This window comes from Lactuca serriola, chromosome 2, assembly GCF_051521515.1.
Source record: "Lactuca serriola cultivar US96UC23 chromosome 2, Lser_US96UC23_V15, whole genome shotgun sequence".
NCBI classification, from domain to species: domain Eukaryota; kingdom Viridiplantae; phylum Streptophyta; class Magnoliopsida; order Asterales; family Asteraceae; genus Lactuca; species Lactuca serriola.
The window spans coordinates 86,769,791-86,787,793 of record NC_136409.1 but is presented as its reverse complement, the minus strand read 5'-3'; the positions used below and the strand labels follow the sequence as shown (position 1 = coordinate 86,787,793).

Below are 18,003 nucleotides of genomic sequence, written 5' to 3'. Positions count from 1 at the left end.
TCACTTACTTAAGCAAAAATCACGAGCACTTAAAGAACCATTCACTTTAGAAATGGCTAACTGAAAGAACGAGAGCACTAGCAGTATATACATATGATGTACTCTAACTCTAGATAGCCATTCATTTTCAACCGACCTCATGCCGGTCTGAATTAAAAGTTTCGACGTCATTCTCGGCATGGATTGCTTGAGCCTACATCGTGCTGACATCATGTGTTATGAAAAGGTTGTTCGCCTTAATCTGTCGTCTAGTGAAACTCTAGTAGTCTATGGCGACAAACCCGGCACGAACCTTCGTATCATCTTAAGTATTTAAGCCCAGAAGTACTTACGAAAGGAACGTCGTGCATTCCTTGCTCGTATTGTCGATGTGAGCCAAGAGATGAAAGACATAAAGAACATTCCAGTAGTACGCAATTTTCCCGACATCTTTCCAGAAGAACTCCAAGGATTACCTCCGCAATGTCAAGTCGAGTTCAGAATCGACTTAGTTCCAGGGGCTACCCTAGTAGCCAAATCTCCTTATCGTCTAGCACCAGCTGAGATGCAGGAACTATCCGGTCAACTTAACGAACTGCTCAACAAGGGCTTTATTGGACCAAGCTTCTCACCCTGGGGAGCTCCGGTCTTGTTCGTGTAGAAGAAAGACGGATCGTTTCGTATGTCCATCGACTACAGAGAACAAAACAAGCTTATCATTAAGAATCGTTACCCTCTACCTCGCATAGAGGATTTGTTCAACCAAATTCAAGGGGTGAATTACTTTTCAAAGATAGATCTGAGATCCGGGTATCACCAGTTACGAGTGCTCAGGGAGGATGTTCTGAAGACAGCCTTTCGAACTTGTTACGGACACTACGAGTTCGTAGTGATGCCATTCGGATTGACTAATGTGCCCGCAGTATTAATGGACTTAATGAATAGGGTATGACGTCCTTACTTGGATCAGTTTATCATTGTCTTCATTGATGACATACTTATCTACTCTCGTTGTAAGGAAGAACATAGTAAGCATCTACGCCAGATCTTGGAAACATTACGATCTGTGAAGCTCTACGTGAAGTTCTCTAAATGCGAGTTTTGGATTCGAAGAGTCAAATTCCTGGGTCACATCGTTAGTGAAGATGGAATTCATGTGGACCCTTCCAAAATCAAAGCCATTGAGAACTGGTTAGCATCGAAGACGCCTACAGAAATTCGCCAATTTCTAAGCCTCGCTGGCTATTATCGCAGGTTCATTCAAAACTTCTCTTGGATTGCGAAACCGCTCACTACATTGACCCAGAAAGGCATGGCCTTTGATTGGGAAGAGAAACAAGAGAAAGCGTTCCAAATGCCGAAACGAGCCTTATGCACCGCATCGATACTCTCCCTCCCAGAAGGAATAGAAGACTTCATGGTCTACTGCGATGCAACCAACCAAGGACTCGGCTGTGTTCTGATGCAACGAGGTAAGGTCCTCACCTATGCCTCAAAACAGATCAAGACGCACGAGGTTAACTAAACCACACATGATCTTGACTTAGAAGCAGTTGTGTTTGCTCTGAAGATCTGGAGACACTATCTGTATTGCACAAAAAGCACTATCTTTATAGACCACAAGAGCCTACAACATATATTTGTCCAGAATGAGCTCAATATGAGACAACGACGGTGGGTCGAGCTACTCAGTGATTACGAATGCAAAATTTGTTATCATCCTGTCAAGGCCAATGTAGTAGCTGACGCCCTAAGTCAGAAAGAATACTCTGGTTGTAGAGTCAAATCATTGACTATAACTATCCATTCACACTTGTCTACACAAATTAAGGAGGCTCAGCTCAAAGCTTTGAAACATGAAAATGTGGCGAGTGAATCCCTGAGAGGGATGGATAAGAACTTGGAAGTCAAGGGTGGCGGAGCCTTATATTTCATGGATCGGATCTGGACACCGAAACACGGTGGTTTCAGAGACTTGGTCATGACCGAAGCACACAACACTCGATATTCCGTCCACCCAGGTTCAGATAAGATGTATCTGGATCTTAAGAAACTATACTGGTGGCCTAAAATGAAAGGAGAGATTGCTACCTTCGTCAGTAAATGCCTTACTTGCGCCAAGGTTAAGGTCGAGTACCAGAAACCATCCGGTTTACTCCAACAACCAGAGATGCCTGAATGGAAGTGGGAGCGGATCATGATGGACTTCATAACCAAGTTGTCCAAGACTACACGTGGTCTCGATACCATTTGGGTGATCGTAGACAGGTTAACCAAGTCCGCACACTTCCTGCCTATCAAAGAAACCGACAAGATGGAGAAACTCACTAGAACATACATTAGAGAGATAGTACGACTACACTGTGTTCCCATATCCATTATCTCTGATAGAGATAATAGATTCACTTCGAGTTTCTGGAAATCGCTATAAAGTTTCCTAAGAACTAGGCTGGACATGAGTATAGCCTACCATCCTCAAACTGACGTACAAAGTGAGAGGACTATTCAAACGTTGGAAGATAAGTTGCGATCCTGTGTGATAGACTTTGGAAATACATGGGATAGTCATCTACCCCTTGTCGAGTTCTCATATAATAATAGTTATCACACGAGCATAAACGCTGCTCCATTTGAAGCCCTCTATGGCCGAAAGTGAAAATCCCCTATGTGCTGGACTGAGGTGGGTGACACACAGTTAGCTAAAGGACACGTTCCTGACAACACTCTCACATGTCCGGAAATCATTCGGGAAACGACAGAGAAGATCGTTCAGATTCGTGAACGATTGAAAGCCTCTAGAGACCAACAGAAAAGCTACGCAGACAAGAGAAGGAAACCTTTGGAATTCCAGGTGGGCGACCGTGTTCTATTGAAGGTCCCACCCTGGAAGAGCTTGATATGCTTTGGAAAGCCTGGAAAGCTAAATCAAAGATACGTAGGGCCTTTTGAAATTCTCGCTAGAATCGGCCTTGTAGCTTACAAACTCAATCTACCTCACGAACTCAGTAACGTATATTCTACTTTCCACGTCTCGAACTTGAAAAAGTGTTTGTTCGACGAGACTCTTGTTATCCCACTCGACGATATCGAGATCAACAAGAGCCTCAACTTTGTGGAAGAACCTGTAGAGATCATGGACCGAGAGGTCAAGCGAACGAAGCAAAGTCATACCCTAATAGTGAAGGTTCACTGGAATGCCAAGCGAGGACCAGAATTCACTTGGGAGCGCGATGATCAAATGAAATTGAAATATCCTCATCTTTTTACTTAGTTATTTGTAACTACTTCTTTGCTTGAACTCTAATTTCGGGATGAAATTCTCTCTAACGGGGGGATGATGTGACAACCCGTAATTTCCATCTTGTACAACCAATCAATTCAATCAAAGTTAGACTTGTTTCTGCTCTCATTTAGCACTATTTAGAGTCTGTTTGAGTGTTCTAAGCATAGTACATTCAAGGATCGGGTGTTAGAAAGTATCTGCTTGAGCCTTTATGCCTTAATCAAGCTTTAAACCCCATCATACAGATTTTACGGCCACACCACCATGAGTTTACATGTGGGCCATAAACTCATGCTATATATATATATATATATATATATATATATATATATATATATATATATATATATATGATATTTCATGACTTTTCCTCATTTCTCTTCCATTCCAAGTCTAAGAATTCAATTTCTCTCTCAAGTATCATAAGATCTTCATCTTGATCTTCCAAAAATGTAAGAATTCTTTTGTAAGAACCCGAAGTTCGTTTCATCAATTGTAACCCTTTTCATTAATATATTCGTCGTTTTCGATTCGTTTCCGTTACATCATTTAATTAGGTCATAATTGTGGGACATCTATTATGACTTAATGAGTGTCTAAGCATGTTTAGAACTCACATTAACACTTCATATTAATAATCGGAAACATTTTAGAATCGACCATATCGGGTTACGGTAACTCAATCGGGTGCGACCAAAAGCACCGTTTAACGTCGGTATCGGGTAGAATTCCGCCGTGTCCAAATCTTAGACAATATTTAAAGCAATCTAAGCTTCCATTTGAAGCTTTTTCCCTCTCTCACTACTCTCTCTCTAACCTCTCTCCTCAATCAAATATTCAAGGTCCAAAACATTAATTTAAGGCTCCAAATCTATGAGGTAACATCCCTAACTTGTTGTTTAACCTCTTAGGCCTTCAAATTCGTGTTTAAACTTTGATTTTGGACCTCAAACATGTGTTTACGGCCAACGAGCATGCTTGGGCCGTAAACACATAATAAAAGGGTTTTTACGCCTTTAAACCCCTCCAAACCAATTTTGGGACTTAGATACGACTATATGGCTTACCAATTCGGACTTAGAACACCCTAAACAAGGTTTTTGAGGAGTAAACATGAGTTTACTGCCCAAGAATAAGCTTAGGCCGTAAACTCCTCATTCATGGGGAGTAAACTCATTTTCATGTGTTATAAAGCCATGTAATCACACCTTTAGCCTTGGAATAAATCCTAGAACCCACCAAAATTAGTTTGGAGACCTTAAACATGATTAAATCCTCCCATTTAGTAGTTTACGGCCATAGCTCCCCAAGAAATAGTTCCAGGGCCGTAAACTCATTATTTCATGTTAAATGGTGCCCAAAACTCATACTAAGACTTGGAAAAATAGTTGGAATCACATGTGATTGTCCTAGCCTCACAAAATGAATTAAGGATTGAGCATGGGGGATTTTATGGCCGTAAACTCCATGTTTACTGCTGTGAACTCCCATAAATGATTCTTAAGTGAATATAATCCATCCCAAGGCCTTAGATAAATCCATTCCAACATTTCCCATGTGTATTCAAGCCATCTAGCACCATAAAACCCCCAAACATGAGTTCACGGCCGTGAACTCATGTGTGTGTGGTGAATAAGGCAGTAAAATCCTTAAGGAGTTTACTCTTGAAGAGTAAACTCAATTCCTAAGTCCGACACGTCCGTAGATGTCACCCGGGTCACTCCAAACACTTGTTTTGAAGTGTTTTCGCTCATTGGAGTGTATTATCATGCCTAATTAGTAAATTAAAATCTAATTAGATACATTTGGATATTATTTCATATTACATAGGAACCTCGCGTGTTAACAAGCCCCGAACCAACGTTTAGCATCCAAACAGTCGCGTTTTCTCGTCTGGTGAGTTCATACCCCTACCCTTTTTCACTGTTTTTCATTGTTTTCAGGGGGGAATACAAGCAAAGTACAAGGGATTACTTGTACTCAAAACTTGTTTCACATGTGTGTGTTCCATATCTCATATGCTTTTTAACACTGATTGTTATAACTGATAATCGTTTAAACATGCAGAGCACGTAAACATATATTTGTGAAATGGGTTATAAATTGTTATGTTTTATATATTTTCACAAATGGTTTTCCACATTTTATCAGTTAAAAGCATGACATTTGAAACTTTAACAAAAAGTTTAGTACACTGTTTTGTCCTCGGTAACACTCCACAGAGATACGCAAGTGGAGGATAATCGTATTATTACTAGTAAATTTGTTAATCCTATATAATTGGAGACACGTCCTCGGAGAACACTCCACAGAGATACGCGAGTGGAGGACCGCAACCGTAACCAGAATCTCTTAGATAGGGAGTGTGACCTAAGTGTATAGATCTATATGGGGCTGACTACCCCACACCTGGCTGCTAGCTACAGTCGAACCGAAATGGTTCAAGGGTGACGAAAGTGATAAGGTGATGTGGACTACTTATTGCCATATCTAGTCTATCGTATGGTTATGGAACTCGCAATTAGGATAACAGAGATTTACATAATAGAAATAATGAATAAAGTAATTTATTTACTTTGTATATATTAGTTTTATATATGTGTTAAAACTAATACATTTCACAAGGATAACCAGGTTTTCAGTTTATATCTTTCACATTCGGTAACCAACATTCAGGAAAATATGGGATTTTCCTGGGGAAAACATTGTACATAACCAGAAAGTTGTAACAAACCAGATAACTAAACTTTACATTTCACAAGGGTAAACATGTTTTCAGTGTACATCTTTACACCACATTTTGGGATTCAATAACCAACTTTTAAGAAAATATGGGATTTTCTTGGTGTGTAACATTTTCAGAAACGGAAAGGAACTTGTACATTTTTCACAAAACAAAACCGCTTATGAACTCACCAGCGTTATGCTGATTTTCAAACTGCTTGTATTCTCAGGTCCGTATTAGATAGGTACCCGATGACTCCTTTTGGCGAAGATGGAGCGCGTTTCAAGACTCGTCTTGCTTTTGTTTATATATACATATGTAAAACAATGTACCACTTTACTTTTGGAACAAATGTAAACTTTTATGTATGTAATGTAATGGTTGTTTACTTTACTTACTATGTGCATTGCATTTGATACTCAACGTGCAGTCAACCCCGGAAATGTTTCCGCCTTCGGTTTTCGGGGTGTGTCATATTTCCATTTAATTAGTTGATACAAAGATTTATCTAGTACAACCCTTTGATTTCATCCATGAAATCTCTTCTTTTGGTTAGATCTTCCAGTGTTCTTCATTTCACCAAGAACACACACTAGTGTTTTTGGACCTTGAAAACCCTTTCAAGCTTCTATATCGTAAGTACTCTCTCCTTAGCTTGTTGTATACTTGAAATACTTGAAGAACACTTAGAAAAAATCCATTTGACAAGAAAAAAGGGAGTTTGTGGCCAAGATCATCTCCTTTGGCCGTAAACCCTTAAAATGGTGCCATATTGACCTTAAACACTTCTAGGAGATAAGCTTGTGAACTAGAACACTCCTTGGGAGACCATTAGACCTTAACACACACTTTAGTACAAAATACCATGAGTTTATGGGCGTAAACTCATAGGGCCGTAAACCCATGGGTCGTGAACTCATGGGAGTCTTACCATTTGGGCCGTAAACTCCAAAGTGAGGCCCTACACCCCTTATATGCAACCTTATGTTGCGTAACACGTCAATACAAGTGTTTCATAGTCCCTAAGGTTGTTCCATTTCATGATTAGACGTTATAAACACTAATTACATACATATATGTGTCATTATATGCTAATATAGGATCCATTTATGTGCTCAAGTCTTCACTTGGCACTTAGCATCCTATACCACTCGTTCATCCAAACCACTCACTATAGGTGAGTTCATACCCCTTAACTTATCTTTTAAATGATTTTAAATGATTTTATGGGAGGAATACAAGTTCAAACATTATAGTTATTATACCAATCACATGTGATTAATAACTATCAAACAAATGGATTTACTATACTTTTAACTGTTTTATCAAACAAACTACTTCAAAATGTTTATCAAACTCTTTTACATGCTAAACTCTTTATCAAACTTTTTCTTATATGCCAAACCTTTTCTTTTAACTCTTTTAAACTTATATATTGTCAAAACCATATCTAATGCATATGTAGTTATAAGTAAGGTTGGAAGGACTTAGGACTGATAACTCACTTTATTTCCTGTTCCTTGTTTGGTTGTGGACTTAGAGAACCATGTTGTTTGTCCGAGTGTCATTTGATCCTTAGTTATATTATATTATATTATATTATATTATATATATATATATATATATATATATATATATATATATATATATATAAGCTTTTATCTCAGTTCAACACACTCAGTCATACAAACAACTCTACTAGTAAACTATAATAGGTATAGTTTAGGAAGTCACTACTCACTATTTCTAGTACAATGAAACATATAAAAGTCAGTTCATTAATGAGTCAATACAAACTTACTATGATGAGAAACTAAGAGGATATACTATTATGAGAAACATAATGAATAGATCTATACGGGACTGACCGTCCTACACCTTGCTGCTAGCTATAGTGGGACCTTCAGTTCTACGGGTGACGAATGTCATACCATTTTGAAGTCTTCAAGCGTCGTGTTTAACTAGTCAATCAAGTATGGTTAAAATTATATCACATTAAACCTTAATTAACAATCGGTTTAAGGTAGTTAGTACAACAGTAGTTAATATTTACAACACTACAGTACTTTATTATTTTCCCATTGCATTCACATTGTGATCTTCTCACATAAACGGTAATGTGAAAACTATATTTTGTTAATGATAGTTACACTTGGGAAAATACACACTTTTACAAGAAAAAAATATACAGAACATTTGATGCCTTGGTAGAAGGCTACGTTTAGTAGAAAATATAGGATTTTCTAGGAGATACAAACATTTACTATAAAATTTTACAAACTTATACATCAAACACTTACAAACATTTTCATACAAGCAATGACACTAAAATACTTAAGAACTCACCAGCTTTAAAGCTGATAAACTCTTTCAAAATAACTTGTATACTCAAGTCATCAGTAGACAGGTACCGATGCCAGGTTTTGAGAAAATGGAGCACGTTCAAGACTCGTCTCTTATATTGGATTCATATTTTTGGTGTCTTATAACTATACAGAACACACTTGCATTAAATTATATTATTAATGCAATGGATGATGTTGTTTCTTGTTTAGAAGACATGCTGAGAGCTTGTGTGATCGACTTTAGTAAAGCATGGGATACCCATTTGCCACTGGTCGAATTCTCATACAGCAACAGCTACCATACCGGTATCAAGGTTGCCCCATTCGAAGCCCTTTATGGCCTGGAGTGCAGTTCACTTCTTTGCTGGACTAAAGTGGATGATACAAAGCTAGATGACGAACAAATTCTTGAAAGCACTCTCACTGGCTTGTAGATCATCAGAGAGATGACTGAAAAGATTGTTCAAATCCGTGAATGACTAAAAGCCTCTAGGGACAGACAGAAGAGCTACGTAGACAGAAGATGAAAACCCTTGGAATTCCAGGTTGGTGACCATGTGCTATTGAAGGTCTCACCCTAGAAGGGCATGATACGCTTCGGAAAGCGTGGCAAACTGAATCCAAGGTACATTGGGCCTTTCTAGATTATCGCTAGAAACGGCCTACTAGCTTACAAACTCAAACTACCACAAGAACTTAACAACGTGCACCCTACCTTCCACGTGTCTAATCTAAAGAAGTGTCTATCCAACGAGACTCTTGTGATCCCACTCGATGAAATCGAGATAAATGAGAGCCTCAACTTCATGGAAGAACCAGTAGAAATTCTAAATAGGGAAGTCAAGAGAACCAAACGAAGCCGTATACCTATAGTGAAGGTTCGCTGGAATGCCAAGCGGGGACCTGTTGGGAGCAGGAAGATCAAATGAAACAAAAGTACCCATATCTTTTTCCCTACTTCATGTGTATCACTATAGACTTAATTTTGGGACAAAATTCTCTTTAACGGGGGATGATGTGACCACCCGTTATTTGCTTGTTTGTAAAAGTCAACAAAAGTCAAACTTGCTAAATGAAAGTCAAATTTATTGATTTATTATTTATTAAGGCTAAACTAAAATGCTAATATATATAAACCTTTTATTTGATAATTGTTACAAGAATAGGAACCAAATGTGAGGACCGAAATCCCCACCGAAAACCTTCGCAAGCCATACCTTCCATCATACCACAATCATGTTTGCGGTCAAGACCGCAAACGTGCAAGGCCGCATTCCCTTCGGACCACAAACCTGTTCTCAGCCCAAAACTCTTTTTCTCAGGTAGAGTTTCTCACCGAAATCAGCTCAAATCCTATCCGTTGTCATACAATTCAAAAAGGAAAGTGCGAGTTCCAATGTAAACATCCCATCATATTTTTAGCCATATTTATATGTTGGACCAAAAACACCATATCATTATCACACATCTAGACCGAAATCTCGCATATCCCTCCCAAGAACACAATCTAAATCCTCTCAAGTATCATCCGAAACTCACTTGAACCTTCATAAGACCTAGCCAAAAATCTTTAAGTTTTCTTATTACCAACCGAAATCACCATCCAATCTTAATATTACCAACTGAAAACACCTCAGTCTCCTTATTTCCACCAAGAACAGTTCACATATTCAACTGACCGAAAACGTCTTTCATACCCTAGGTTCATTTCTAAGACACTTTCGTTGTAAGTAATTCTTACATAATTCGTTATTCTTTAGCATAAGTACTATTATGTCCACTAATTATACATGCGTTAAAAACTATAAGGATACGAATATTGATATGGGTTCTAACTTGAGGATTAGCACAACTACACCGTATCCCCTCTTGATAACTCACTTAAGGTGAGTTCATAGCCTTATGTTTTACCATTTTCCAATACTTTTAGGGGGGGGAATACAAGCAAAACACGAAGTATTTCTGTTAACACTTAAATACAGTTACAAATCATCTCAAGATATTTAATGCTTTTATAAACTTATCGAACCATTTTAATCTACTTAAATTACTATTTTTATCAAACTATATATATATATATATATATATATATATATATATATATATGATTTAACAGGCTTAGTACCAGTGTTTCTACTTTAACTCATGTTCCTTGTTTGGTTGTGGGCTTAAGATAAGAATGCTTGTCCGGCTGTCTTCTAAATTATAAATTATACATGCAACATATATATAAGTATAAAATTTATTTCAATGATTGTTTCTAACCCTTTTGTAACATGAAGAGCAAATGGATATATTTTTGTTCCTTAATCATTTTCGGTACAAACAGAACAACATATAAACTTTAATAGGTATAGTTTAGGGATCTGTAACACCAGCAAAATCTAGGTCAAAATTAAACTTTCATAAAAACCATAATTGGGTTGTACCAAGTGGTAGATATCATAACGAGGTTTCCAAAAATATAAAGAACACTAAAATCCGAGTTATAACGAAGAAGTTATGACCGATCGAAGATCCGCGGCAATACCGGTAAAACACTGTTAAGCGTAAAATACGAAATTCCGATAAAATACTTTTTAGCCTTAAGTATCTAAATGAAAGTCGTGGATATCGTTAAGCTGTAAATATGCATAAAAAGAACGCCCAAATCTAACTTCATATAAGGAAGTTAAGATTTTTAGAAGTTTCAAAATAGCAATAGACAGCTAAAAACTTGAAATACATATCGAGCCATTTTTAGCCGACGCAATCTAAACGAAAGTTGAAGATCTCGGCAAGCGCATCGCAATGATAACAAGACAGACAAAAACGGACATCAGATAGAGAAGTTATGGATTTTTAACAGACTTTAGCAGTCCCGACCTACTAAAAATATACTATTAAAAATAAATTCAAAACTAGCCGACGGAGTCTAAATGAAAATTGTAGAGTACTGTCTCACCTACACGTGGATATAAAGAACGCGAAAATCGGAGCTCGTACGCAAAAGTTACGGAATTTAGAAGTTTGGAAATCCAATTTACCCCCAGCATAAATTGGGTTATGCCCAGCGTACTCAGACACAGAACCCCGTCCCATCGGCTAGCAGGCTAGCTAGACTCAAGTCGTAAGCGCTGACGACTCCGGAGTACGCCCAGCATACTGGGATGCTCCAGCACTATAAATAGAGTGCATGAGCTCCGGATTTTTGGCACACATTCTCAACTTCTCTCTCACTTTCACACTCTCTTGAGCTCCAGAAGCTATCCCGACACCCTCGATTCAATACCCGAGCCCCGACGGAAGTTTTTACGCTACCGAGATCCTCGAGAAACCCGAAGACACAGCTTTCCACAGTCGAAGTTCTGCTCAATTCTCGTCTCACTCTCTTCAAACCAAACAACTGAGTTCATACCCCTTTTCTACCATTTTAAATGCTTTTAAAAGGCTTTTATTATTATACGGGGGAGAATACAAGTACAAACGTAACCTTACTCGCATGAAAACATCAAATTTTTTAGTATACATTGCATGGTGTTTTTACAACTACCGAATGGTTTAGTTAACATGTAAACATCTTACATTACTTTACCTACTTCAGGAAAACAACATGGTTTATAAATAAAAATGTGTTTTACTTATAAATACACATACGATTTCATACCAACAGTGAGCATTTCAACTACAACATTTTATATTCACGGGAATATTTACATTACTACTATGGTTTTGGCAATACTCTGAAAAACGATAGACTTTGCGAAAAACATACACTTATGATACGTAACATAATTGAGAATTCATGAGACAACATCTTCACTATACCGAATGGGGGTATTACAGTAAGTCCTGTCTTATAACCAGAATCTCCCGCCCGGAGAGGGTGACAAGTGTGTATAGATCTATACGGGACTAATGATCCCGCAACCTGACTGTTAGCTACAGTCCGCGGGGTGACAAGTGTCATAACGTTTCGACGCCTGAAGACCGTCGCATGCAGGAAAATATGATAGTATGGTTATGAGAACTCACCGAATATATGATTAATGCAGTATCATGTCTTTATGGGAAAAGTAGTATTTCGATTTACTTTTACGTACCTCAACGATCATCACATAGTTTTAATTTTATAATAATACTATGCAACAACATTTTGAACATAGTATAGTACTTACAGTTTACGGTCTTGAACATTTAAAGACTGTATTTATACATTTAGGAAAATAAGGGATTTTTCTTGTTTCAAAACATACATTACACGCGTGAAATGATTTACTACACAGCTTGTAAGAAAATATGGGATTTTTTGGAAATACATACATGAACTTTTGAATAGCATACATTTATTCAAACCACTACTTATGAACTCACCAACTTAATTGTTGACACTTTTTCTTCGAAATAACTTGTGTTCTCAGGGAATCACTAAGGCAGGTTGTCAGCAATCTTTTGAAGCTTAACGCGATGACGTTATTTGCATATTTTTGAATCATGATTTGTGTAATCAACTATTGAACTTGTATTGATACAATCATGTAAACTTTTCAACTAATGTAATATGGTGGTGTGTACTTTCTTTACTATACAATTGTTGTGATACTAGACATAACGTCATCCGCCCTCGAACGTTTCCTCCGTTCAGGTTTGGGGGTGTGACAGGATCAATTCACGCTATTTCTAGGTCAAGAATACATCACATGAATAATTACATAAGTTTAATTTTTTTTCAATGTAAGTACACTATTCATTTATAAGAACAAGAAAACATATACACACTATACGTAAACAAGTTAATACTAAAATATGAGCCACTACTTCATGGTACCTACTAGATTACATGCTAAAAGTCCTAAATTTTAACCAGAGTCTCCTGGAGGGAGAGCGTGAATTTGTGTATAGATCTATACGGGACTGACAATCCTGCACCTAAAATGTTAGCTACAGTTACACCGGCAGGTCTAGGGTGAAAAATATCATAACATTCTGACGCCTGAAGAACGTCGCGCAAGCCACTAGTTAGTTTAGTATGGTTATAATCTCACTCACATTAAACATTAACTAAACATTTTGGTTTACCAAACAAACATCACTTCGGTGGTTTTATTTTAAATAAGACTACACATCACTATTTTCCAGTACCTGCATACAATAGAGTTCATACAAGTACAGTACATTATTTTCTAGCAAAGTAAGCATACATTTATGGAAAACATACACTTATACTATTTCAGAGTACAATAACATACAAACATTTTGGTTCTTAAGGCCTAAGACTACACTTCATTAATTATAGAAAATATTGGATTTTCTGGAGAAACACATTAACATTTTCATGAAACAAAGACAGATTTCTAAATACTAAATGCTTATGAACTCACCAACTTAAATGTTGATACTCTCTTTTCAAAATAACTTTTATTCTCAGGGAACCAGTAGACAGGAACACTCACTCAGGTTTTTGAGAAGACGGAGCATATTCAAGACTTTTCTTTTATTTTGCTATATATTTTGGTGTCATACAATCAATACCAAGAACACAAATGTATTAACTATATTTTCAATACAATGGATGTTGTTGATTGTTTTACTATTATGCAATTGTTATGATACTACTCATGACGTCCTCCGCCCCCGAATGTTTCCGCCATCTCGGTTTGGGGGTGTGACAGGTTTGCTATCCGACTCATGATTTGGAGTTGGGAGCAATGGTGTTTGCTCTCTAAATTTGGCGGCATTATTTGTATGGGGTTCAGTGTACTGTCTACACTAATCATAAGAGTTTGAGATATCACATGGATCAGCCAAATCTGAATATGAGACAGCATAGATGGCATGACATGGACAAGGATTATGACTGCGAGATTCTGTATCACCCCGGGAAAGCAAATGTGGCGGATGGCGCTTTGAGCCGCAAGACGGCTAGTTCCTCTATTGAGAGTCTGTGTATAAGAATATCGGTTGATTCTCCTCTTCTTGATCTGATTAGGGAGGCTCAGGTCGAGGGAGTCAATAAGGATAACTGGAAGTAGGAGAGACTCAGGGGTGAGGTTGATAGGTTCGCCACTGAAAGTGGGGGATTATTGACCCGGTATGGACGAGTTTGGGTGCCACACTTTGGTGGGGTCAAGCAGACTGTGCTAGTGGAGGCACACAAGTTCAGATTTTCGATACACCCTATAGGCACCAAGATGTATCAGGATTTAAGGCTTAGTTATTGATGGTCGTGCATGAAGAGAGAGATAGTTTGGTGTGTTGAGAGGTGCTTGACCTGCCTAATTGTCAAGGACGAGGATCTGGAAGCTGTGGAAAATATGAAAGCAAGGCTGGTGCATGGCTTTTCTCCGATTCGAGTTTTTATGTAACTTCGTATTGCCGGTTTTTGGTCGGAAAACTTAGAATGGTCATAACTTCTTCGTTATAACTCGGATCTTAGTGTTCTTTATATGTATGAAAACCTTGTTACAATATCTACCACTTAGTATACTTAATTATGGTTCTATAAAAGTTTAAATTTTGACCTTAATTTTTGTAGTTGTTACACTTAGGGTTGGCAGGCTATTATCGGAGATTTATCAGAGATTTCTCCAAGATAGCAGTGCCACTCACCAGGTTGACCCGGAAGGGTGTCGCTTTTTCATGGGGCCTCGAGCAGCAGGCCTCCTTTAAGACACTTCGCCAAAGGTTATGCGAAGCCCCGGTGTTAGCCCTCCCAGAGGGAATGGAGGACTTTGTGGTATATTGTGATGCGTCAATCTTGGGGTTGGGAGCGGTGCTGATGCAGAGAGGGCATGTGATAGCATACGCATCGAGGCAGCTGAAGCCTCATGAGTCGAGGTATCCCACCCACGATCTAGAGTTGGGGGCAGTGGTGTTCGCCCTCAAGATTTGGCGTCACTATCTGTATGGGGTTTGGTGTACGATATACACAGACCATAAGAGCCTGAAGTATTTGATGGATCAGCCTAACCTAAATATGCGACAGACGAGGTGGTTGGACGTGGTCAAGGATTATGATTGTGAGATCCTGTACCACCCGGGCAAGGCTAATGTTGTAGCCGATGCACTGAGCCGCAGGGTGGAGAGCGCCCCATGGCGAGATGTATGTTTGCGATTGACCGTGATGGCTCCGGTGTTGGACACAATTCGTGGGGCACAGACTGAGGTCGTGAGATCAGAGAACCAGAAGAGAGAGTGAGTTGTCGGGATGGTATCAGAGTTCGTTACCGACAGCCGGGGGCTTGTGACATTTCAGGGTCATATTTGGGTACTGTTTGTGGGCGGGACGCGTACCATTTTGATGGAAGAGGCTCATCGATCGAAGTTCTCGATCCATCCTGGGGCCACTAAGATGTATTTAGATCTGAAGAGAGAGTATTGGTGGCCCTTTATGAAGAGAGATGTCGCGTGGTTTGTTGAGAGGTGCTTGACCTGTCGTAGGGTTAAGGCCGAGCACCAGAGACCGCATGGTAAGTTGCAACCATTGGAGGTTCCCGAATGGAAGTGGGAACAGATTACCATGGATTCTATCACCAAATTGCCAAGGACGGCTAGGGGAGTCGATGCAATTTGGGTGATTATGGACAGGTTGACAAAGAGCGCCCACTTCCTTGCTATCAGCGAGAGCTCTTCCGCTGAGAAGTTGGCCGAGATGTATGTGTTGGATTAGTGTCTAAGTCCATAACTATTTTGGTATGTACTTGACCTGATGGTGCATGGTCCTTTTGGGTTGCCTTCACCAAAGCAACTTGATTGGAGAAATAAATAAAGAGAGAGAGGTTATTATGATTTATTAATATGTTATAAGAATAATATATTAAAGGAGAAATCATATTTGTTTAATTAATATTGGTCAATAATTAATTAAGAATTAATTTTGTGATCAAGTGTAATTAATTAAACTAGAGGGGCTGAATTGTAATTATGTGATAGTTGCAAAATAGGGCAATGGTTATCCTTGTTAAAGGATGGACGAATTCAAGGATAAGGATATCCTTAAAATCGTCCAAGGTCCAAGAGATAGGGGTTTTCAAGGCTTATCTTATGGTTGCTTGATGGGCAAGTAACTAGATAAGGATAAGGACTGAAACCCTAATCCCAACCCTATATAAAGACCCCTAAGGCCTTAGGATTTTGTACACTTGATCCCTAGAGCATCTAAGGACGAATTTCTACCTCTCTCCTCTCTCTTTATACCTTCTCCACTTGCTTATGGTGTTTGTAAGCCATTAGAGGAGTGACACTTGTGACTCTAAGCCTTCCAAAGTCAATTCAATGAGGATTGGGATTGTTATTGCTACATAACAATCAAGGTAATATCTTAAACCTAATTATATGTTAATATTGATTTCCATATGCTAGAATTAGGGTTTATAGTCTTGGATTCAAAGCATGTACAATAGAGAAACCTAAATCCCAGCATTAGGGTTTTTATGAGCACATAGGATGTCTTATGACCAAAACACATCAGTGGTATCAGAGCCTAGCTTGGTTTCTAATGTATTGTTGCTTGATATGTTTGCAAAATCGATTTTTGGGCTTTCTGGCTGAGGAACTCGGCGAGTACCACAGTGTACTCGGCGAGTAGACCTCAACTCGGCGAGTACAGTGTGGTACTCGGCGAGTTCGAGCGTCAGATGGAGAATACTTCGGGATTTCTTGCTATTTTTGTTTATGGATGGTTACATTATCATATTAGATCAATATTAATCCGATTATATGATATATTTGACTATATTTTTGATCTAATTGAAGATATTTATCAATTAATAAGATAATTGTTTCCTTATGAGATAATTGATTAATTATTTTGAGTAAATTGATAAATTATTTTGCAAGAAATCATTAAATAAATCAAATATGGATAATTATGTGATTAAATGTTAATTTGAATTATTTGTTATTTGATCCTTATGTTATGAAATGTTTCATATTTTTCCCCTTTAGCTTTTATAGTTTAAATTTGAACCCAAAAGTTTTGTTGTTTTGAAATTTAAATAGTTAAAACCCTAATGTTTTGAAAAAAGGTTTCAAAACTTGCCCTCAAGTTTTGGAATTTAAATTTTGATTAATAGTTTAATTTGATGTATATTTAAATTCTAAACCCTAATGTCTTGAAATGTTTCAAAACTTGCCCTCAAGTTTTGGAATTTAAAAGTTGATTAAAAGTTTAATTAGGAATGTTAAATTCTAAAACTCTAGTATTGTTTTGAAAAAGTTCAAATCACACCCTTATGGTTTTATTAATTAATTAAGGTGTATAATTAAAAGAAGTTTAATAAATCCATAAAAGTTTAGGTTTACAATTTAATTGAATTAAAGGTATAATTGTTAAATTAGACCACCTAACTATTTTAAAAGTGTAAAATACACCCTATACTATATATAACATTAAAAGTCTAACATTATATATATGTATGAGTAAAAGTCAGTCTTACAGTTAGTAGGCCTCATTCACGAAGCTGGTCTATAAGTGGTGTTTAAGGAAATTGCCTATAAAATGACGATTGAATGGCTATCCACTCTTACCCACCGCACTCTTGACTAGTGGAGGGTCGTTAGCCGAACGGGTAGGATAGGACGAAACCTTCCATTATAAGTATAATGAAATATAAAAGTAACCAAATGTTTTCATAAAATTCCCAATATCAGTTACTTAGGCAAAAGTGAATTGATGCAATTCCATGAAATTA

General features: G+C 37.8%; 1 protein-coding gene across 2 annotated transcripts in view; it reads left to right on the top strand.

Annotated features, from left to right (window-relative positions):
- HDA08 (histone deacetylase 8) overlaps positions 1-12,894 on the top strand; it is a 68,332-nt gene extending 55,438 nt beyond the window's left edge. Inside the window, exon 4 of one of the 2 annotated variants that reach the window (XM_079024257.1) lies at positions 12,733-12,894. In XM_079024257.1, the coding sequence (XP_078880383.1) occupies positions 12,733-12,774 (42 nt within the window). In that variant the 3' untranslated portion in view covers positions 12,775-12,894. Of the gene's footprint in view, positions 1-6,216; positions 6,247-12,732 lie in introns of those variants that run through there. The other variant, XM_079024258.1, reaches the window with a different exon arrangement.
- Positions 12,895-18,003: the final 5,109 nt, after the last annotated feature.